This window comes from Doryrhamphus excisus, linkage group LG2, assembly GCF_037039965.1.
Source record: "Doryrhamphus excisus strain RoL-2023G ecotype Guam linkage group LG2, RoL_Dexc_Guam_v1.1, whole genome shotgun sequence".
Classification (NCBI taxonomy): Eukaryota; Metazoa; Chordata; class Actinopteri; order Syngnathiformes; family Syngnathidae; genus Doryrhamphus; species Doryrhamphus excisus.
This window is the reverse complement of record NC_136358.1, coordinates 29,352,751-29,377,609: the sequence shown is the minus strand read 5'-3', so window position 1 is coordinate 29,377,609 and position 24,859 is coordinate 29,352,751. Positions and strand designations below refer to the sequence as shown.

Sequence of the window (24,859 nt, the reverse complement as noted above, 5' to 3'; positions counted from 1 at the left end):
TTCTGGAAGTTTAGCTTTGGGATGGACTGTCCCGCTCGCCGTTGGACCAGATGGATGGACTCATCTCATTCACTCTTCAGCACGACGTCACCATCTCGTCTCATCACGACCATCGTCCAGTGACCATCTACTGACTGGACGAGTCATGTGGTGAGAAGGTTCTGGTCCAAGTGTCTCTTAAAGGGACCTATCATATGCTCATTGTGGACTCCTATAGAGCAGCTACACGCACAAAGCTTTACAGATCTTCTGGAATCAGCACCCATCCAGCTGGATTTCCTTGGATTTCAACCAGCGATCATTTTCCTCATGAATAGATCCATAAATAAATATCAATAAATATAGATCATTATAGATTAAGTGAAGCTACAAAATGAACAACCAAGTTGGGTTAGTACAGTACTTCTGGTATGGGGGGTACTGCAATGAACTGCTGGGGGGGGGGGCACTTTCAATATTAGTGTAGACCTGACAACATTACATATATAATTATGGACGGGTGGTGTGTAGGTAAAAAACACATAAATAATGTAATGTAAAAAAATAAATAATGTAATAATAAACCTGATGACGTTGGATAATATTTTCTTGTCCTAAAAAGGCATAACGGGTTCATATTAGCGTGCCTACTTCTGCCGAGGAGGTCGTGGTGCTGCAGACAGCAACAATCTTGCTAGCGTGCTAATCCTGCTAGCGTGCTAATCCTGCTAGCGCGCTAATAGCGGTATATTTTGGCAGCAGATGCTAAGACATTTTTTACTGGCATCAACTTTGTTTCGTTTATTTGGAAACTTGAGTTGGTGGTGGACGTGAGGCACAGATGTTGTTGGGGGGGGGCGGGGGGGGGGTCAGCCCATGATGGACGTGCAGCCAGAAACATGAAGGATGCGTGGATGCGGATGAAAGGGTTGGGGGCGGGGCCAAGGTGGCGCCATGAGAAGCATCACATAAACAACAAACAGCCCTGATCTCCACGGAAATGAAATCACGTTTAAAAAAAAAAGCCCAGGAGAATGGGAATGGGAATGGGAAGAGGATGAACGTGGAGTGGGGTGGCGTTGGGAGGGGGGCACATGCTCGGCTAATGGCGGGGCTGCAGGGGAGGGGGTGGGGCAGTGAAATGCTAACATGTCCACTGGTCATGCAAGTTATGTCACAATGTCGGAAGCCCTCGCTGTCCGACTCAAACCCCCCCACCCAGGCCCGGGGCCCCCATGGGAGAACTTACCATTAATGGGCACTTTTTAGATAGCAGATATAAGAGGGAACGAGTGTGGAAAAGAGAGAGAGAAAGAGAAAGACAGGAGGGAGAAGAGAAGGGATAAGCAACAATACAGCATGAGAACCTGGTACACTTTCAGCTATGCTACGCTAGCCTGCGCTAGCCTATGCTAGCCTATGCTAGCCTATGCTGGACGTGGCCCCCTCGTCCCCCCTTGAAAGATGCCTTGGCCCGGTCACCGAGGGGGTGGGGGCGGGTTTAGAGTGATGCATGGGTGGGGATGACAAAGGTAAAAGAACTTAGGAAGGACGTTGTGGCTTTAAGTGACAATTTCATAGGAAATCATTAAAAAAAATGTATGGCATGGGGGGGGGGGGTTGGGGGGGGTGGAAAAAACCCAACCCATTTAGTTTGTCATTCAGTCAGCAGCCAGTAAAAAACAACTTTAATATAGTAGAAATTGTTTTATTGATATATAGTTAGCATGTTCCTGAGTTTGACATTCCGTGACTTAGCTTCAAAATTCCACAAAAAATTGTCCTGTATTTTTTGGAATTTCTGTTCACATAAATAAAAGTATTTAGAATTTTTGAGATATAAATTCATACATGGGAAATTATAAAAGATTAAAAAATGTGAAAATATTAGCTCCCCTCACTAAATAATTTCCAAAGCTAAACATCTAGCGTATAGACAGGCGTCCCTCGTTTATCACTGTTATCTGGTTCCATACTCCACCGGCGTTAGCATTTCTGACGGCTCGTCATTCCTGTCATGCCCCTACTCGGGTACAGAAATCTTTTGCCCCCCCCCAATTTGAAATACTATTGATGGTAGTAATATCTTGTCATTTACGTGTACTGTACAAACTGAGCGTGGAACCGATGGAATACAAATCAAACCAAGAGTCAAATCCACGTTGGAGGTCTGGACTAATATTGGAAGTTCTCCCCCTAATAGATCACCGTGTCCCCCCCAGGGGGCCGGCCCCACTGCTTGGGCTCCACATCAAATATTGTGTACTTTGAGCAAGTATTGTGATGGCGACACCCACCCTGAACCCCCCTCCCCAGCCGGCCCCCGGACAATCAGCCCCCTGGCCCCGATGGTTGGATGCGTTTGAGCCGTGCTGCAATCCGACGTTTACTCTTTCCCATCTCATTAAAAACTAGCATGCTGACGAAAGACGTTGTTTTGTTTTGCGGTGGCGTCGGCCCACTTTGGGAAGAGCCGTTCTTCTTCATTATTCCGTGTTAAGGCTGAAGAGGACGAGCGGGAGCAAAGCAACAGGAAGTAGGTCGCTAGCTAGCAGTGGCCGAGGGCAGGAGGAACCGTGTGGAAAGGTTCTTGTTGTTGGGGGTGGAGCTAAATGAGGGGTGAGGAGAGAAGGGGGGGCGGCAGTCTGCCTTTATTTTCCATGATATGTGTCTCCGTGCAGCTGTTGATGACCCCCCCCCCCAATCCAACCCACCTGTCCATGCATGAGAAGGCCAACACGTGACGTCACACACGACACGCAATGCAGATGGGATGTAGCAGCCTCAGCCGGGGGGGTGGTGGGGGGGGGGGGGCAGGCAGGTATGAAGGTGGGCTAAATGAAAGCCAACAATGGAGGGGGGGGGGGGGGGTTTGAAGTTCTCCATAGTCTAAACGAGTCTTGTTGCCTTTCAGCCGTGAGATCTAACGCTGCAGAGATTCCCGACCACTGGGACACGGCACAGTTGGGAATACCAACAAAAATGGCAACAAGCGCTCCCAAAATCTTTGATTGACTAGGAGCCATTCATGGCCACAAGACGGAATACGTGCCTTGGCTCAAGGGCTGGGAAACACTGCTCTATATCCGTGAGGAGGAAAAGAAGAGCAAGATGATTCTCACCTAAGATGGCGGTTGGCACAAACGGGTCTGCTCATCATCATCATCATCATCATCATCATCATCGTCATCGTCGCCCCACAAAGCCACAGCAGACGTTGTCAGGTGGAAAAAAGATGAGCAGGAAATTAGACATGAATACACAAAAGAGGAAAATACAATGTTAATGAGGGATTATTAGGTATATTACGGTAATGTTAGCGTATGTACGTAACGTTCCATGAACTGAAATCCTGGAAAATCTAAGATGGAAAAAAACATCTCTGAAGCTCTGAAGTCTCTAAAGGTTTGCCAGGCCAAGGCTTACTATTTCCCATGGGAACGCCAACCTGGGAATGTCCAGTGATGTGGGTGCTGGTACCTGGGTAGAAGGCGCTGGTGGGAATGGCGGCGTTGAGCGTGTTGGCTTTGGGCAGCGTGAAGGAAGAAGGCGATGACGGGGCTACGGACGGACAAAAGAAAGACACAAAACACTGGGAAGCATCGTTGGGAAGGGAAGCACGTGAAATGTTTGCACTCCCAAACACAAACAAAAAAACTAGCAAAATGGCCGACGTGTTTAGAAATTCCACGTTTTGGTAGAAAATCTTCCATTTGACCTCAACTTGATGGCAACTTCATCCTTTCCATTTTTTACAGCGTTTGTGTTGCCTCCTGCCTGTTTAGCCTGCTAGCTTTTTAGCCTGCTAGCCTTTTAGCCTGCTAGCCTTTTAGTGTTTAGCCTTTAGCCTCTTAGCCTGCTAGCCTCTTAGTGTTTAGCCTTTAGCCTCTTAGCCTGCTAGCCTTTTAGCCTGCTAGCCTTTTAGCCTGCTAGCCTTTTAGTGTTTAGCCTTTAGCCTCTTAGCCTGCTAGCCTTTTAGCCTGCTCGCCTGCTAGCGTAGTCTTTTAGCCTGCTAGCCTTTTTGTCGCTAGCCCCTGTCCAGGTTTGTTTATGTTCCATTTTGAATGCGTGGAGATGGAAAAGGAGCTTAAGGTCAAAGTAAAGGTCAATGTGCTTCACGTCTTCGTACTAAAATCCTTGCCATTAAGTCCGTACGACTCCTCGACATCCTGGCGCCACAACAACAGGTTGGCATCCTGGTTATCACGAGACGAGCGTACGATCCGTCTCCTTTTGAGCCCAAATGAACCCCCCCTCAGGTCCCTTTAGGGGCCACCACTGAGAGGGGTAATACGTCCTGGTCTTAAACCAAGAAAGACCACACGTGGCAGACAGTTAATCAAGGTCAGCCCATCACTGGGGGCTCCGGCCCCGCAGGACTGGGGGGTCCAAGGAGGTAATCTGATGCTGGGGAGCGGGATTATGGCGGGGTCCAGCCCCGGGTGCAGACTTAGCCCAGATGCCCGTCAACAGAGGATTAAGTTCACGCTGCGAGGGGCCAAAGGACCGGGGGGGGGGGGGGGGGGGGTCCATGATCTGTCTGTCATTTCATCATTAGCCAACCTCCCTGTGATGCTAGGTGGCAGTGATGCTCCTATCAGCTGTCAGGATTCTACATGCTAGCAGCTAGCTATTAGCAACTACCTCGCTTCTCCTTACGGACCTTTTCCAGAAGTTTGGATGAAAACTAAAACCGGAACAAACAACCAGCATGGAAGGTCTTTGGCAAAACCCAATCCCACTAAAATAATATCAAGCCAAATCCCGCTTTGTAGTTCTACCACCAATTGTGGAAGTGATCTCCTTCCAAGTGTCATCTTTGTCATACAACCGCATGACCAGAAACCAGAAACCAGAAACCAGAAACCAGAAACCCTCAAGGCTCATGCAAGCAACATGAATTTACTCCCCCGGTTGTTGGCTTACCTCGGCCGTTGAGCGTGAGCGCGCACTCGCTGCGCGTGTTGAGGGTGAGCGCGCACTCGCTGCGCGTGTGGTTGTGCGTGTCCATGAAGGACAGCGCCTCGTCGCAGTTGGTGCCTTGCTCCGTGTAGCTCTTGTCCATGGAGTTGACCATCACCGTCATCTCCTGCCGCGTGCTGCTCAGCGTCTCTTTGCGCTTCTTGGCCAGTTTCCTTCCCAAACAAAGAAGAAGGAGAAGAAGGAGAAGAAGGAGAAGAAGGAGAAGAAGGAGAAGAAGGAGAAGAAGGAGAAGAATAAATCTTACTGTAAAACAAATGGTCGTACAGGACTGCTGGTCCCATACATCACCAGGTACACCCCTAATATCTTTTCATATTCGGCTGCAGATGACTTATGGCAATGACTAAGCAATAGAAAATGCTTCTGGAGAGGGTGAGGAGGTGTGACCCCTAACCCAAATCCATCAGAACATCTCGTGATTTAAGGTTCACGTGGTGGACAAAGTGCCGTGAGCTCAAAGAGTCAACCTGATTTTTCTTTTTGACCCACTTGGAATTTAAAAAATAGGAGGACACAAAAAAAAAGAGACTTTTTCACAGAACATTCCCAGCAGGGCAGAAATGAGACGACTCGGCTTTGGTGAGGATCTGGATAAAGGTGCAGATGAAGGAATGGACGCCCGCCAATCTCTCCATGAACCGTGAAGTCCTCGCATCCAATCACGGACTTGACCACATGGAATTGGGTTGGACGCGTGGACAGCTGGTCACCACCAAATCCACAGGTCCACCCTCTACGGGGTGCGCCACGCTCAGCGCCCCTGCGCCTCCAAAATAGAGCCCCTGATTTCCAATAAGTCTAATAATGACAGTCCGGTAATAATAAGAGTAATAATAATCCTTCCTGTGAGAACTTGGCAACTTTAAAGTTTGCTGAAACCAAAATGAGCCAACTGAAAAACGGAAAACAACTTCTGGTTTTTTTTTTGTGTGTTGAAGGTTTTTTTCTCCTCTCAACCCCTGTGAAGTGTCCCAGCAAAGAAAGAGAATTCCTGGAGGACTGGCTCTCTGAAGCCGGCCCTGACCTCAGCGAGGAAGATGAAGAGGAAGAGGAAGAGGAGCGCTGATTAATAAAACATCACTTCATCACTGGGCGGAGTTAGCGCTCCATTATTTCCAAAAAAGGAGCATCAGCACAGTCAAACAGCTGGAGAGGCAGAGCACTGCTGCTCTTGTAGCGGGCGCCCCCAGCCTTTGGGGTCTTCCCATGGGGGGGGTCCATTTGTGGCCTCTTTGAATGCTGCAGTCTAACGACGCCATCCCGCTGCTTTGTTGTCGCAAATCTCCTCTATTTGTTCAATCTGGATAAACCGCTGGCGTGCTGGTGCCATACCATGCCGGCCCCGCGGGACACCCCCGACACCCCCCCACCCACAGTCATTTCCTCCGAGGGGCTCAGCATGGCGCTAATGGGCCACACGTTGTTGGAGAGCCACATCTTCATCTGCAGGATGCTCTCCTTCTCCTTCTCCTTCTCCTTCTCCTTCTCCTTCTCCTTCTCCTTCTCTTTCATCAGCAATTAGGGCGCCAACAATGAAACCTTTTGTTGTTGTTGTCAAGGACAACTGGGGGGGCGGGGGGGGGGGGTGTGGGAGTGGTCACATGTCGTCTACCTTAGACAACACAGATTCATCTCTCCAGGGGGCGTCTGATTAGAAGCACTAAAATCATATACTCCTCACACAACACAGTATACAAGTATAGTACAGAAGTATAGTACAGAAGTATAGTACAGAAGTATAGTAAAGAAGTATAGTATAAAAGTATAGTATAGAAGACAGTATATCTTGTCAAGACACAATACTATACTTTAGTGTAGTCAGTGTACAGCTTGTATCGCAGTATAGCAAAGGAGGCAACACAACTGTCTAAACAGCTGGCAACACAAGTGCATGGTAGTGTTAGCATCACAGTCCAGGGCTGCACAAGTAGCTGCGCTTCTCTGGAAGGAAGGAAGGAAGGAAGGAAGGAGAGAAGGAAGGAGGGATATACTACGGTACTGTCCTCTGAGAAGTTATAATGTAATGTATATAATGTAATGTATATAATGTAATGTATATAATGTAATGTATATAATGTAATGTATATAATGTAATGTATATAATGTAATGTATATAATGTAATGTAATGTATATAATGTAATGTATATAATGTAATGTATTGTATATAATGTAATGTAATGTATATAATGTAATGTATATAATGCAATGTATATAATGTAATGTAATGTATGTAATGTAATGTATATAATGTAATGTATGTAATGTAATGTATGTAATGTATATAATGTAATGTATGTAATGTAATGTATGTAATGTAATGTATATAATGTAATGTATATAATGTAATGTAATGTATATAATGTAATGTATATAATGCAATGTATATAATGTAATGTAATGTATGTAATGTATATAATGTAATGTAATGTATATAATGTAATGTATATAATGTACTGTATGTAATGTATATAATGTAATGTATATAATGTAATGTATATAATGTAATGTAATGTATGTAATGTAATGTATGTAATGTATATAATGTAATGTAATGTATGTAATGTAATGTATATAATGTAATGTATATAATGTAATGTATATAATGTAATGTAATGTAATGTATATAATGTAATGTAATGTATATAATGTAATGTAATGTATATAATGTAACGTATGTAATGTAAAGTGAGGATAGTAGTAACTTTAGGGCGATATGGTATATCCAATATGTCAGATATGAACAGGTGGAAGAGACCCGATTCCCGTTTTCCATGCCTTTCCCCTTTCCCCTTTCCCCTAGCAGCGTCCACCAGCCACCCCCCCCCCTTCTTCCCTCTTGGCCAACTTTGGAGTTGAGTTGAGTTTCCCAGACGGAGGCAAGATGCTGCATGATGAAGATGAATCTTCATACAAATGCGCCACTAATTTGTAGGAGGGGAAATATGAAGATGGATGAGAGTATTAAGGAGTCCCAAGTACTGCCACATGCAGTACACAGTACAAATAGTCTCACGTTTAAACGCTTGATCAATGGCACTGGTTGTCATGGGAGCTGTACTGGAGACAGGAACAACTACTACCGCAGTAAACGGAGCGCACCCGTCCGTCCGTCCGTCCGTCCATATCCATATCCATATCCATATCCATATCCATCTCCATCTCCATCTCCATCTCCATCTCCATCTCCATCTCCATGCAAGTAGGTATTGGTATCATGTTAGCATAACAATAGCAAAGCGTGTCCACGGCGGACGTTTCCAGGCAGGCAGGCAGGCAGGCAGGCAGGCAGGCAGGCAGGCAGGCAGGCAGGCAGGCAGGCAGGCAGGCAGGCAGGCAGGCAGGCAGGCAGGCAGGCAGGCAGGCAGGCAGGCAGGCAGGCAGGCAGGCAGGCAGGCAGGCAGGCAGGCAGGCAGGCAGGCAGGCAGGCAGGCAGGCAGGCAGGCAGGCAGGCGATGACATCAATGGAGGCCTCATTAGGGCGAGCAGGCCTGATCTTTAACCGGCAGGAGCTCTGCCACAACCAAAAAGGGAAGGCAGCCACCGATTGAGCGTCAGCGTTCCTCCGGTGCGCCCGCGGGAAGTGACGCCGCCGCCGTTTCTTTAAACGGCCAACTTCAAAAAGCCTGCAGCTCAGCATGGAGGTTTTATTTCTACACCAACTTGGAGACGTGGGCAGCAAAGGTTCATTAGGTTTCTTTGTGTGTGTGTGTGTGTGTGTACATGCGTAGACGTGTGTGTGTACATGTGTAGACATGTGTGTGTACATGCGTAGACGTGTGTGTGTACACAGGCAAGTACGTGTGATTCCCATCAGTACGTTTTCATTGCTTGTTGATACTCTTTTTTTCCATCAACGCTGGCAGGGAATAATCATTTATGCAGGATACGAAGCTCACATCAGCACCAAAATATGATTTTTTTTAGCGTTATTATTTTTTAAAGGCTGGAATTTGTGTCAGATCAAAGACGTCACGCATCAAGGGTAGTCAACCTGAGGCTGCTGAAAGTATGATGCCCACCTGGGCCGGCTCTTAGATGAAATAAATATGTGAGATACCGTAGATACCGTAGATACCGTAGATACCGTATACTGATTACTGTAGTATAGCCAACAGGTATTTCATGTGGCTTAAATTGCCACTTTTTACAGTGTAGGTGACATCCTGGGTTTAAACGTGCGTGGCATCCTCTCCGCCCCCCCCCCCCCCCTCCTTCTGGTTGATCATCATGCTGCGGCGCTAGTGCTAAACGTGCAAGGCTTGTAGCAATTAAAGTGATTCCTGGTGCATGTTGAACACACGCTCACTTTAATGGAGGTGCGCCGCCGCCGCCGCCGCCGCCCCCCCGGGTCCATGTTAGACACGCTGCATTTAGCAGCCCTCCCGCGTCCCACCACTCCATCGCTGCAAAGAGTTCCGAGTGTGTTATGTGTGTTGCATCAAAGGTGATGGGCGGAATTCCAGCTAAACAACGCACACGTCTGCAGACTTTGTTTGCACGCATTCAGGATCCACCGAGCACGGAATGATGTCAGGAATCGAACTTGGTAGCGACCCGCACGTCACTACCGCTCTGCCCTTTAGTACGGCACGACAAGGCACGACATCATGGGCAGACACCAGGTCCTGGAGTGGCCTAGCCAGTTTCCAGATTTGTACTCCATAGAACATCTTTGTAGGGATTAGAAAATCCGGGTTGCCCAGCGACAGCCCCAAAACATCATAGCTTTACAGGAGCTGTGCAAGGACGAATGGGCCAAAACAGCAGCAAGTGTGTGAAAACCAGGTGAGGACTAACAGAATGTCAAGAAAGGGTAAAAACTAAGTATTGAAAGGAACTTTTCCACCCTAATTTGCATATCAATTCTTTAAAAACGAGATTTTCTGCTTTTTTGATCTCATTTTGTTTGCCGTAGTTGAGGTATACCTCTCTCATCTTTTAAGAGGGACGACATGAACAATTGGTGGCTGACTTTTTTGCTGCACTTGAACGCCACGTCGCGTAAAAGCTGCATTAGACAATCTTTAGCATTAGCATTATTTAGCATGGCATGATAATCTACATGATGACATGCTGCGTTCAGGTGACTACCATCCCATTGGGAATGTTGGTTGATGGACGGCTCTGACCCTCACGGGGGCACCGCCCCCACATCCACAGGAGCGGATGCCCGATTCAAGTCTTGCCGCCCATTTGATGGCACATGTGAGCGAATGGCTAACGAGCGCGGCGTCGCCACTTCAGTCGCTCGCCACCTCTGGCAGCGTAGCCAAAGTGCATATTTTGGCAACGGCGGGCGGCAGCTGAGACTTTGATGAACGCGTGGGGGCTTTAATGGGCGCCATCAATCTTCCAGGTGATGGCTGGCGTGCACTGGGGGGGGGGGTCGTCAGCTGATTTGTATTAATTCTACCTTCACAGATGAATGGGATGACCTGCCAGTGATGAAAAGTTAGCATTTCATCCAACTAAGGAGGAGGATTCGGAATTTCCGGCAAGGCTTTAACGCCAGGATTGAGCGTGGCGTTATCTCCAGGTGTATTATTATGGGATGTTCTGTGATGTGATCAATGCAGATTAGCCCACGTGGCACCATCCAGGTGTATTATTATGGGATGTCCTGTGATGTGATCAATGCAGATTAGCCCACGTGGCACCATCCAGGTGTATTATTATGGGATGTTCTGTGATGTGATCAATGCAGATTAGCCCACGTGGCACCATCCAGGTGTATTATTATGGGATGTCCTGTGATGTGATCAATGCAGATTAGCCCACATGGCACCATCCAGGTGTATTATTATGGGATGTCCTGTGATGTGATCAATGCAGATTAGCCCACATGGCACCATCCAGGTGTATTATTATGGGATGTCCTGTGATGTGATCAATGCAGATTAGCCCACGTGGCACCATCCAGGTGTATTATTATGGGATGTTCTGCGATGTGATCAATGCAGATTAGCCCACGTGGCACCATCCAGGTGTATTATTATGGGATGTCCTGTGATGTGATCAATGCAGATTAGCCCACGTGGCACCATCCAGGTGTATTATTATGGGATGTCCTGTGATGTGATCAATGCAGATTAGCCCACATGGCACCATCCAGGTGTATTATTATGGGATGTCCTGTGATGTGATCAATGCAGATTAGCCCACGTGGCACCATCCAGGTGTATTATTATGGGATGTTCTGTGATGTGATCAATGCAGATTAGCCCACGTGGCACCATCCAGGTGTATTATTATGGGATGTCCTGTGATGTGATCAATGCAGATTAGCCCACGTGGCACCATCCAGGTGTATTATTATGGGATGTTCTGCGATGTGATCAATGCAGATTAGCCCACATGGCACCATCCAGGTGTATTATTATGGGATGTTCTGTGATGTGATCAATGCAGATTAGCCCACATCGCTCCACAAAGACGCCACAGAAGGACAAGAAGCCGCTTCAACGTTTCAAATGTTGTCTTTGTGCAAAAACATACGTGCAGAAACCCAAAGCATGCTGGAGGGGGGAGGTAGGGGTGGAGGTAGGGGGGGGGGGGGGGGGGGATGAAATGTGCAACGTGAAGGACGATGTTGGCTGCATGCATTGGAGAAGATGTCCTCATGTAGCGCTAACCCCGAGCCACAATAAAACCAAATAGTAACCAAAATACTCAGCAGCTTTGAGTTTAGCATGTAAAGGTGGTGCAGTTAGCATCTCGGTGGACCCACGGCTCCCTCATTATGTGAGAGTGCAGTAGGGGGCAGCAGGTGGGGGGTGTCACATCCGGTTGCATGCGTGGGGGTGAGAAGAGAGAAGAAGCATGGAAGCTAACATTCCACCCAGCTGGTTACTTACAGGTAGTAAGTGTAGGAGTGATAGGTTCTTCTGCCGAGTGGGGTGGTGGTGGTGGTGGTGGTGGTGATGTACGCAGTGGAAGGGGGAGAGGTGGAGGGGTGGATGGAAAGGAAAGAAAAAGTAAAAATATATTAATGTTTGGAAAAAAAATACCAAACTCAGACATGTGAAGGTTAGACTTTGTGATTTGGACGCCGCAAAGGGGGTGGGGGGGGTGGGGGGTTATGGCCGACGGGTGGTCGACCAATGAGAAGCTCTGACGTCTAACATGTGACGTTAGCTATTCAGCTTGCTTATGCTCTTCCTGACACGCAGTATTTGGAAATATCTGGGGTACTTATTGTATTTAAACATTAAATAAGCTACCATCAATAAATGCAGTACACTTCAGCACCAAGACAGTATTATCACACACATGCAGTATTTCAGTATTTCAGTATGCAGTATTTCATCTAGGTACAAAGAAAAGGTCATGCCGATCCGATTTTCCGACATGAGGTTGGCATGGCCAGCAGCGTAACGCCTCAACTGGGACTTTTCCCCAACTTCATCCTCTGAACCGACTTTGTGGAGGAAAGTCCGTCTAGTTCCGTCTAGTTCTCAAAACAAGATGCCTTCAAAGGAGCCAAAAATTCTTGGTTTTTCCCAACTGTTGGTTCCACTGCGTTCCGGTATTGGATGCATCCACGCATGGAAATACGAGGGATGCAACTCATTCCAGTTGCTCGTATCCGTAATCTCGTATTTTGGTCTGGACCCAAAGCTCATGCCGATAGTTAGGGCGTTAGGGTGGGAACAAAGATCCCGCCCTAACCCCAACCCGAAAATGAAGTGGATTGGATAGATAGCTCTCTATTCACCACGACGATCCGGTACTGCGACGAACCGATCCGCCTATGGACCTCACGCTCCCATCATCAACTCCTCCACCTGGGGCAGGACCTCATTCCCAACCCGGAGGGAGCATTCCACCCTTTTCCCACTGAAAACCATGGCCTCTGATTTGGAGATGCTGAGTCTCATCCCAAAAGCTTCACACTCAGATGCAAACCGTCCCAGGAAACGCTGAAGATCCCAGCCCGACGAGGCCATCAGGACCACATCATCCACAGATGATGAGATGAGATCCTAAGGCCCCCGAAATGGACTCCCTTGATGCCTTTTCATGGATTCTGTCCATGAACAGGATGGGTGACAAAGGGCGGCCTTGGTGGAGGCCAACGTTCATCAGCCTCCACTTCTGGCAATGCGAACCAGGCTCCTGCCCCCGTTTGTACAAGGACCAGATGGTACGTAGTAGCTCCCCACCAATCCCGTACTCCTGGGTCACCCCCCAAAGGACACCGTGAGGGACACAAACTCCCATGCACCCCCAGCACCCTGGTGAGGGTGTAGACCTGGTCCAGTGTTCCATGACCAGAACGAGGCCTTTGGCCCCGGCATGAGCAGGGAATGATGGACTTCCTGGCCTTTCCGCTAACATTTGCTGCGTGTTGACTCCCGACCAAGCGATGTTGTGATTGGACGGTGGACATGAATGCTAAAAGTCCATGAACAAACGGTACGGGTGACCTCTGAGGTCCGAGCCTTAACGAGGCGGCGGCATGTCGGCTCACACGGCCCACGTTCCCCGTCGGCACCGGTCATTTGCGGCAAATTTGACAGGCGCTGTCGCCTCCGTCTGGGCTTTGATTGGACCCGAATGAAAACAATTACTGGGAGCTGATGTGGTGCAGACGGGACAACCCTGGAAAGCCTTTATTAGCGGAAAATACGGGAAATACGGGAATGGGCTTCCGCTCACACGGATTCTTGCTGTGGAATTATTTGTTATCATATGAGGTATAAATATGTCATCTGCAATTATTGTGTTGGTTATGGGGGGGGGGGGGGGGGGCATATTCCAAGAGTATGCAAAGTGCGGTGCGGGGTCCATTTGCGGCCCGTGGCACATTGTAACAATAAAACTGGCGTTGGTGATTTACCGCAACCAACCACAGCAGACGCAGCTCACCTTCGGAGGCGGGGCTTACCTTTTCTTCATGAGGAGCACCACCCCCAGGAAGATGATGACAAAGAGGAGAATGCCGGCGATGACCCCGGCGATCTTGACGGTGTGGTCAGTTTGCTTCTCCGGCTCCACGGCGTTGGGCTTGTGGGTCGCTGCCCCTGCAGAAGGCACCGCTAGCCGTTAGCCGTTAGCCGTTAGCATGGATGGAAATCACTAACATCCACTCTTCAAGCACAAACGGGAACATTCATTCATCGAGCGTGAAAATGCCAAAATGAACGACACACGCCATTGTCAGTCATCTTTGGACAAAATATTAGCAACGGCTATGATGCAACAACAAACGTGATATGATGATGATGATGATGATGATGATGATGGCTAAAATGAAAAAAAAGTTCCTTTCTTTTATTCTCTTACTTCTTGCTCTTCATTAGAGTGGCAGGCGTATGCTGGAGCCTATCCCAGCTGACATTGATCGAGAGGCGGGGTCCACCCGGGACGGGCGGCCAGCCAATCACAGGGCACATGTGACAAGACAACAAACATGCATATTTTGGGAATGTGGGAGGAAGTCGGAGTACCCGGAGTAACACACGCATGAAGAACTCCACCAATGGACATTTCAGCCTGTGTGACTAACATGCGAACCACTTGACCACCGTGCAGCCAAATAGAAAAGTATAGAAAATAGAAACTACATAGTAGATGCAATCGTAATTATTATTACGCATGTACATATGAATTATTGTAGTATTTCTAAATGTACCGTATACTGGAAGAAACGTGTGCGTTTGTTTTGCTTGCCTGAGCACGTGGAGGTGAAACAATCCCCACTCTTATTATGTGCGGAATAAACATGGTGGAAGCTTTTCCGGCTTATTATCCGCTTCCAGACTCCACCTTTCTCCGCCTGCGTCCTCCAGCACGAGCAGGAAGTTCAGTGAGATAAGTTAGCAGCATCTTCAGCCTGGTTTAATCCTGTTTGGGTTCAAGCGCTGTGGGATGCACCAGGCCTTGTGGCGGGAAAGATAATGCCACGGAAAATATACATTTATTCAGAAAAAGACACGGAATCTCTAAACCCCAAAGTGGAGATACTGGAGGAGCAAAGTGGGGATTCCACTTTTGGGAGTGTGGGGGGTGATAAGGGAATCACAAGCGTCAGGGAATCACACCTAAACATCCACATTTAGAAAGATGAATAAATGGCTGTGGCAGACAACTATAAGGGCGCTTTGTCTCGCCTTCAACGTGACAAAGGATCCATCCGTCCATCCAACATGATAAAGGATCCATCCGTCCATCCAACATGATAAAGGATCCATCCGTCCATCCAACATGATAAAGGATCCATCCGTCCATCCAACATGATAAAGGATCCATCCATCCAACATGATAAAGGATCCATCCATCCAACATGATAAAGGATCCATCCATCCAACATGATAAAGGATCCATCCATCCAACATGACAAAGGATCCATCCATCCAACATGATAAAGGATCCATCCGTCCATCCAACATGATAAAGGATCCATCCATCCAACATGACAAAGTATCCATCCAGATGACAAAGGATCCATCCATCCAACATGATAAAGGATCCATCCATCCAACATGATAAAGGATCCATCCATCCAACATGACAATGGATCCATCCATCCAACATGACAAAGGATCCATCCAGATGATAAAGGATCCATCCATCCAAGTGATAGGATCCATCCTATGAGTTTTTTAATCTTCCTTACGTGTTAGCAATCATCTTATGAGCTGATGACACAACATTGTGATTTTTTTTCTTACCCTAAACACAAATGTGACAAACCCCCCCCCCCCCCCCCCCCCCCCTCCAGCTCCAAAGGGGCTCTCGTCTATATTCCCATCTTTCCCCAGCGGGATTGAGATTCTCTCAGCGACTCGCAGAGCAAAGAGGAAGCCGGTGGAATTTTAAAAAGATGTTCTTTTCAGCTTTCCAGCTTTCTTTTATTCATTACCTCCACCAAGGCAGCGCTGCACCATTTACCGTTTTGTTCTCCAGCCGCCACAAACTACTTTCAGGCTCCTTTACACAAATTTATGTCACGTCTGCACTCGGTCGTGACCCCAAGACGTAGACCCAGGAGTGTAGTGGGGGGGGGGGGGGGGGGGTGTCTTTCATGGCAGTGGGATGCATACAACCATGAGATGCAACACAACCAAAACCACAATCAACCAACACACACACACACACACACACACACACTCCTGAAGAAGCCAGCTAAGTACGGGATTACATCACCCAGCTGCACCAATCTGGCAACTGGAAGGGGCGTGTCCCGACCCCTGACCCCTGCATGGTAGGTTCCATAGAAGTACACGAAGTAGTAGTATTGTTGCAGGCCTGACACTGAAGGAGCGTTTTGGTAAAAATAAATAAAAGGACATCAGGAATCAGGCCCGCGTTGTTGACTTGTCACATGACAGCGCACAAACATCAACACGACAAGCCCCGCCCACGTGCCCGCCCACACTCCTGACCTGTCAGTTGGCTGTCGCCGGCCGCCGGTGCGATGCGGAGGTACGGCGTGGTGAGTTGGGTCACGAGGATGGCAGCTGAGGAGGACACATCAAGACGTAAACAGACTGGCCGCAACACGCCAGCTAGCAGGCTACAAGCTAACATCAACCGTCACATACGGGATACGCTTTACCGACATTTTTAGATCAGAAACTCATCATACACACATATGATTATACATATATACGTACATATATGTTACAACATCTATGCCACGTAATATATACGTACATACATAAGATTATTAATATTCATATATATGTGTATATACTAGATGATAAATATGGCCAATTTCTTTCATTAAACCACAACAAAAATGGGAAAAAGTTTTTAATGTGCTTCAAATATTTTTTTTAAAACTTTTGCATATTAAGATGACTTATTTTTTTTCTTTTTATGATTTTTTTTTATTAGTACCGACTTTTGCATAATAGGGGCCATATTCAAATATTTTGGCAAAGGGATTGTTGGCTCTGTTCCAGTCCTGTTTGTCTCTTAAGCAGGAATAAGCAGACATATTAGGGATGATATAATAATATTATTAAAATAATATTTGAGAGGATATCATTTCAATGCCACTTAAAAAGTCATGCAGTTTCAGTGTGTGATGTAAAAATCAATAGCGGGTTTATCAGAAGCTTGTGCAGGCACACGGTATGATGTTCTTCTCCTACCTTTGGTGGCAACCTGGACACAGTCGATTTTGGTCTCCTGTACAAAAGACAGGAAAAGGGAGAGGCCATCAGTCAAGGACACAATCTGGCAACATCGTGAAGCCACGTTGACTGTCACGCATCCAGCTCAGTGCCTGGCAGACTGCACTTTTAAAGCCGCGGCGCGGATTCGCTCGTGGGCGGACTCTATTCTACTGGCACAAAAGCCGGTCCTCCAGTAGAAGAACGGCGCTCCGGCCTCTAAAACTTCAGCGCTCACAGAGAAATGTTGTCAACACTCCAGTGCTGAAAAGAAAGAAGGACACACAAAAGACAAAGAGAGAAAGAAGTGTTGTGTCCCTGAGCTACCCCCCCCCCAACCCCCCCCGATGCTGAAGCGCTTCAATGCCGGCGCACCGACACTCAGTATCCTTCTTTTACTCCGTTTCATTTACACCAGACATCCAGCTAAGACAAAATCACCACTCTTCATTGACGCTGATGGAAAGCTATTCATTCCATCGCTTTAGCAGATGATTGACAGGCTCTCTGACGAACTTCCTGTTTACCAAGAAGGACGCACACGGCAAGAGCCTCCTTTTGCTGCAGGAGTTTTCAACTTTTGGGGCAAAATTCTCCACCAAAACTTTAGAAAAGTGTGCTGACGACTCCTGCCTGAATTGGGACAAGCGAGAGGAACAAACCAACGCTAAAGAGGCGATGGCGGTCACAAGGCTAGCTAGACGCAGCTTCTCCTGGAACGGCGGAAGAAGCTGGAAGGTACAAACGTCTACATCAACCAGCAACTGACAAATGATCGCCAAGAGATCGCCAAGAGATCGCCAAGAAATGGTCAAGTGATCGCCAAGAGATCGCCAAGAAATGGTCAAGAAATGGTCAAGAAATGGCCAAGAGATCGCCAAGAGATCGCCAAGAGATCGCCAAGAAATCGCCAAGAAATCGCCAAGAAATCGCCAAGAAATGGTCAAGAAATCACCAAGAGATCGCTAAGAGATCGCCAAGAGATCGCCAAGAGATCGCCAAGAGATCGCCAAGAGATCGCTAAGAGATCGCTAAGAGATCGCTAAGAGATCGCTAAGAGATCGCTAAGAGATCGCTAAGAGATCGCTAAGAGATCGCCAAGAGATCGCCAAGAGATCGCCAAGAGATCGCTAAGAGATCGCCAAGAGATCGCCAAGAGATCGCTAAGAGATCGCTAAGAAATGTCCAAGAGTGCCAACTGCAACATTTTGATGGTTCCATGCTGGAAAATTCCCTAACAAAATGAAAAGATAAAAATGTCTTGTCTCATGCAAGAAGCTTTCAAGCTTCTGTGTGTGTGTGTGTGCACATGTGTGTGTGCACATGTGTGTTCGCATGTGTGTTCGCATGTGTGTGCGCATGTGTGTGCGCATGTGTGTGTGTGCGTTCCTCTCCAGTGTAAAGTTGCGGAATGAATAGAAGCCCTGGCGTTCCATGTCATTCCCGCTGCCTCCTGAGCAGCCGTGGCTGGAAGAGGCCACTGGCGGCCATTTCTCATTCAGCCTTAGTGACAAAACACACTCGACAAATTGCTATCGAGCTACGAGGACACAAAGAGGAGAGGGTGGGGTGGGGGGGGGGGGGGTGCTGTAACATCCACTTGAAGGGGGGGGGGTGACCTGTACCATCAGCTCGACCGCCGCGGTGGCCTGCCTCTCCCACTTAGCCCCCTTCCCCCCCCCCCCATTGGGATGATTGGCCAAGAAACAAGGCCAGCATTCTGCTGCCTGGCTCAGGACTCGTGCTAGCGCTCTATAAACACTCCTGATTTATTTCCTGGTCCTGAAGACAACATGGTCCTGCAGAGGACATGGTCCTGAAGACAACATGGTCCTGCAGATGTACTTTGTGACTCCATCAAACATATCAATATCATGAATTAATCAATCAATGAATTTGAGCAATGAATTGCCAAGAAGCATTAAAGTCAACGTTTGTTCATCAGCTGATCCAAAGTTTAAAGCTCAGCCTTTAAAAGCCAAAATGGATGGAAGATGGAAGCCCATCCTACACTTTGGAACGGTGGACATGGTCTCATGTCCCAATCCCCAATACCCAATCCCAATCCACTGACCCCGTTGGCGGTGCTGACGGCCTGGTAGTAGACGCTGTAGCTCTTCTGGGGCAGGAGAGGAACGTTCCAGTATCCGTTGTAGGTCTTGTTATCCCCCACGGTGAACGGCTGGGGCCAGTGGACGCCGCCGGCGGGGAACTGGGCGGCGAAGTAGTACTGCGAGTTGAGCTGCGTGGCGTTCTGGAAGTGGATGGGGACCGGGTAGCAGCGTAGGATCTCGGCCGTGCCCCGTGACCTTCGAGGACGCTCCTCCTCCACCACCACCTGGTAGGCGCTGGACGACACGCATGGGAACGTTAGGGTTAGGGTTAGGAAAGCAGGAAGTGAACAAATGTTACAGTTTTGGTTTAACCAGTAGAAAGAGGGAAACGTCACATGACCTAAAGTAATAGTCCACTTCCTAGATTTTAGGTTCCACAAGGAGGATCCTTAGCTGGACACCAGTGGCCCCCACCAGGCATGACAATGACATGATGATAACTGGCATGTTATGGGTTGGATGGGGGGCAGGGCTTGGGACGTATGGGTGGAGTCCTCCAAGACAAATATCATATCTACTTGATGTTGAGATGTTTGTGTTTTCATAGGAAATATGATTTATTTTGCTTGGTGACAACACAACCTTTTTGTCCCAGGTCAATGACAGCGTGATACAAGTGCGCCCCTCAGTGCCCCCACAGTGGGGACTTTGTGCCCACGTCGGCCGCTGAGACTGACCAGTTTTGTGGACCGTCCGGTTAGCATGCAGGCCACGTCGACGGGCTGCCGAAGCGGCTCGCAGCTGCTGGCGTCGTTCAAGCAACCCAGCACGTATGAACAAAAGCACTTGTTGCTTACAGTTTGGGGGGGGGGGGGGGGTCACCAGAACATGGCGTATTTCGGGGGGGGGGGGGGGGAATATTCCTGGCAAGTGGAACTTTCATGATGATGATGATGGAGCATCCTCTGGCACGTTTATTTAAGTCTTCATCATGCCCCCCCCCCCCTCATTAGATGCAAACCTATACTCCCCAGGGACCCTCAGGGCTGTCGTTTAGCGATGGCTTGGAAGCTGATGAAATGGGATGAAATATTTAATCCCGTCCGGAGAGAGCGGGACGGTCGGCCACGGCTAATCACGGCCCCCCCGTGGAAAGCAGAGGTCAAAGGGCAAATGGAGCCGAGCCACTTGAGTCGGGCTGCCTGCCTTCGGTTGTCCTTCATGGGCCAGTAACCCCCCCCATACAAGCCAATAAAATTGGTGGTGAGGCAGCGACTAGCAATCAATAAAGTTGCCAATATTGAATATTTTGGAAGTGTACAAAGTGAGCTGCCACGCTGTAAAAAGTGTCAGAGGAACATCTGTGAGCTGCTGCAGGTAAAGGGTGGAGCCGCGGCAGAAAGGAGGTCTGATTTAGCGGAGGCAAATCATTTGACACAAGCGTGGAAACCTTAACCCCCCCCCCCCCCTACACCCCCACACGAGGGGGCCATGGCAAACATTCTTTAAACGCACCATGACTGATAGACAGTGGGCTAATCCTCTTAAAGGAACACTGTCCCCTCTGGTGAGAGATGTTCCCGCCACGCGTGTGTCGTCGTACGGGGAGATTAGCGCCCAATCCCAACGATACGGAAGCATTTGTACATGATAGCAATTAGCTTAGCGGATAACGACGGCCTCGCTGCCTCTCCAGCGTGACTTTAATGCCCCGACCGCTTGACGGGCAGCCGACGTTTGTCACGGCGTTATCGTGTCATCTTGCAGCGGACTTCCTGTATTACAGCGGAGCAAACGCCCGCAGCGCCATCGCTGCTCCCAAACCCAATCAGCGTTCCAGATTATCAAATCAGGCCTCGCTGCCCCCAAATAAATACATCAAAAATACAAAGTTACCAAATCCCCCCCCCCACCCCCCAAGGGCTTTAAAAGTGATTCCATAAAGTGTTCCATCCCGGAATGAGCCAGCTTCCCCCCGTGGAGGTGCCCATGGAGTATTAAACATCTGATGGACGTGTGCAAGTTCAAGTCCTTGAACAACAACATGGCAGCTCTTCAATCCCAAACATATGCTTCATATTCCGTGTAGGAATGTTGGGGCACCCCTGGTCTTTGTCAGGATGGTCCATGGGATGGACCATTCCAGGTAAAGATGTCCTATAGCAGACCTATATCTGTATACCAATGTAGTGCATACGGTCCGAGTGGCAGCTAGCAAGCTATGGCGGCCCCCAGATGTTAGTGCCAGTTGGTTGGAGCCATTAGGAACATTCCCTGTCCCTGTCCTGGACTCCATGAAGAAATGTGTGTGTGGGAGGGGGGGGGCTACCTCACAGGGGCGCCCCGGCTTTGCGCGGGCTTCAGCAGCACCGTGACCGTGCTGTCTGTCTGGTTCAGGGACGTCTCCTGGTCGTAGGTCGGCATGGACGGAGCTGGAGAGGACACAGGAAGTCGTCACTACTCCATATGCAAATGCAGGCTTCGCTACGCATCTTAAAATGCTGGAAGGTATATTTAGTATATTTAGTATATTCTAGCATGACATTCTTTAAAGGTGAGTGTAATGCTAGCACTTTAGCACCACGATGCTAATGATGCTAGCAACGCTAGTGGCGCATTTGTGTTCATTTTAGGAATGGGGCGTATGTGGCAATTAAACGTGCTAAAGGTACTAATATAAAAATAGCATATGACCATTCTGGTTAGTACTAATTACTAGGAAGTCGTTAGAAATATTTTAGTGAAAACAATCAAACCCAAAATGAGAACTTATGTAACCATCTTCACTGTTCTTGGAAAAGACAAAAACATTTTTATTGTTACTTTTCTTCAACTTTTAGTCCATACTTTCATCAAATTTGAGGTCAAACTGGGAAAGTAGGAAAGTGCAATAAGTATTTTAAGAAGTATTACTGTGGTGGTCAGATATCGATGAGTTGATTTGTGGGTCGTGTTGGCCTGCAAGCTTCCAGTCTAAAACTATTCCCGTGGTACATCTAGCACGTCAACATGGCTGCCGAGCGCCGCATGACTTATTCATCAGCAGCCGGGCTGCCGTCCCGCCGACCCGCCGACCCGCCGACCCGTGACCGACCTGAGATCTTAGTGGTGAACTGGGTGACGACGGGGGGGCCGTAGCCCTTGGCCGTGCTGGCACGCAGGGTGAAGGAGTAGGTGGAGCCCGGGTAGAGGCCGGCGAACACGTGGGTGGTCTCGTTGCCGAGCTTGGCTACCTTGCCGCTCTGGTTGGAGAGGTCCAGCTCGGGGTCGAAGGAGCTCACCGCCTTGTAGGAGATCTGCGGGGGGGGGGGGGGGGGGGGGGGCAGCAGGAATAGCTCTCATTTGTGCAGAACATGTCCAAGTTATTATGCAGCTTCTCCTGGGAATTGAATGATTTCATGCACGCCAACAAAGACTTGAATTTATCCAGTTTACTAAGTCAGAACCGGAGTCGGATCTCCGGGAAAACTAACAAGGAATACTCCAGTATGCCGACTCAGTATGTGGAATGAAATTATGGAAGGCTTACGTAAGAAGCTCAGACAAAGAACCAAGAACCAATGAAGAACTTGATGTTGGATATTTGTTATTATGGATTATGTATTACACTGATTATTAAATTACACACTGTAGTTGGGATAGCGGTGACTATTGGGAAGTAGTAAGACTCAAATATGATTATTTCATTTGAGGCATTTTTAAGAATATTTGTCTTTTTTCTAACATACTTTTATTTTTTAATCTGACTGAAACAAAACCACAACATTGATGGGGTGCAGACAAGGAATAATATACGTATGTTTAGTTGGGATGAGCTTGGAATGAGGGTGGTTAAGGGGGCGGGACTTCCCTTTCGAACATGTGTACGTTTATATGTACATAGTTATTTGATTTTCATTTGTTTTGATTTAGGTTGGTTCATTCTTTTTATTTTAATTGGTTTTATTTTTTAGACTTTTACTGCTTTGCTTCTTGTTTTTTAATATTTTAATATCTATTTTACTATTTTAATTCTTATTTGATCTTTTAGTGTTGGATTCAATTCAATTTGTACCTTTATTAATTGTATTTTATTTGTACTTTTTATTTTACTAGTCTGTCCAGCACTTTGGAGACTTTATAAAATGTGCTCTGGATGTTTTTCATGTTCAAAATAAACTAAAAAAAACAAAAACAAAAACCATAACCATAATTCATCAATGTGATATGAATAATATGGGAATACAGAAGTTATTATAAGAAGAAAGTTAACTCCATTTAGTGAGTGGCATTGGAAAGAAAGGTAATAGAAACATCCATCCATCCATCCATCTTATACTAAATACAAGAATGACAAGAATAAAGGCTCGTACTACTACCACTACTACTACTACTACTACTACTACTACTACTACTACTACTGGTGCCGCAACACAGGAGCATAAAGCAGCTTGAGCGCCACTTTAGGCCGCATTGTACTGCAACTTACACCAAGAAGGTTTTAGGGCGGGGCTTCCTGTTTAAAAGTGGAACATGCGTAGCAACACGTTTGTTGATGGCGTTGGCTGTGCAGGAGGCATTAAGGGAACGTTCTCGCTAATATCCATTTAGAAGAAGTCAAGAAAAGCCCACGCTCCTAAAAATGGAAAAAACTCCATTATAATTCCAATTAAGGAGCACAAAAGGGAGTCGGGAGCGCGGCGTCATTTGTGTCCATCAAGTTAGGAAATGCTTGGAAGCTTTCTCTCATTTAGTCTTTTGTCTGCGCCGCCGCCAACTCCTGTATCAGAAGGTTCCAGGGGCGGCCGTTTGAAATGACACGTCATGGCGGACGCATACGCGCCTAATGGAAGTGACGGGCCAAATGATGGGAAAACAATCCGCTCCACGGGAGATAGGAATATTGCCTTACATTGTTCTCCAGGGAGAAATCTGCACTTGAAAAATCCAAATAGTTCCAGGAGAATCCCAGCAAATGGGCTGGAACCTCTCCACTTGTTCCAAGTGAATGTCGGACGCCTGAAGAGATCCCGACCAATAAGATGGCCGCTGATGATGGAGAAACATACAATCCTTTCCCACTCGTCCACGTCCTGCACGTTCATATCTTCAGCCGTTGTTTGTTAGTTTGATGCTACACCATTTTGGACAAAGTGGCTAATGACGACCAGAGGTCAAACCCACCGTTTGGGAATAATAATAATAATAATAATAATAATAATAATCCTAGCCCTGCAAACCACAGCCACAATTATAAAATTATAAACATACCAGAGCCATATTTCCCTCATCTATCATCAATATTCATATTTGGACAGGCGTATAAAAAGTTTAATAACAATAATTTCTTGTTTCCAGTAGTTGAAAGAACAACAGTGACTACTTTTACATGAAATACTATCAGTACTCTGGTACTCTTTGTTACGCAGTACACGACCAATATGATGGTTTTTTTTTCATGATGGACATCGTTTCCGATACGCCTCCACTGCACAACCCCCCAGTGGCCCCCGACCCTCAGCCCCGCCCCCCCTCACCCATTCAATCTTGCCAATGAGAGCGAGGAGCCCCCCTGGCTAACAGAGTCAAAATAACATGGCGGTGAGCAAACAGCGACCACAAGTCAATCAATCTGTGGGAGTACTCACCAAACATATCCTGGGGGGGTGGGGGTGGGGGTGGGGGGGCAGGTTTCTCTACTAGGGGTGAAGATAAAACGTGTCCAGATTTCTCATTTGGAG

General features: G+C 47.6%; 1 protein-coding gene across 1 annotated transcript in view; it reads right to left on the bottom strand.

The window, feature by feature from the left end:
- The window catches only part of LOC131109381 (receptor-type tyrosine-protein phosphatase mu), a 110,735-nt gene that overhangs the window by 26,865 nt on the left and 59,011 nt on the right, over positions 1 to 24,859 (bottom strand). The window contains exons 10-20 of the mRNA XM_058061315.2: positions 22,234 to 22,435; positions 21,469 to 21,571; positions 19,160 to 19,433; positions 17,065 to 17,101; positions 16,351 to 16,425; positions 13,851 to 13,986; positions 11,818 to 11,847; positions 4,906 to 5,114; positions 3,460 to 3,540; positions 3,102 to 3,128; positions 1,229 to 1,240 (exon numbers count right to left, since the gene is read on the bottom strand). Of these exons, the coding sequence (XP_057917298.2) occupies positions 1,229 to 1,240; positions 3,102 to 3,128; positions 3,460 to 3,540; positions 4,906 to 5,114; positions 11,818 to 11,847; positions 13,851 to 13,986; positions 16,351 to 16,425; positions 17,065 to 17,101; positions 19,160 to 19,433; positions 21,469 to 21,571; positions 22,234 to 22,435 (1,186 nt within the window). The remainder of the gene's footprint in view (positions 1 to 1,228; positions 1,241 to 3,101; positions 3,129 to 3,459; positions 3,541 to 4,905; positions 5,115 to 11,817; positions 11,848 to 13,850; positions 13,987 to 16,350; positions 16,426 to 17,064; positions 17,102 to 19,159; positions 19,434 to 21,468; positions 21,572 to 22,233; positions 22,436 to 24,859) is intronic.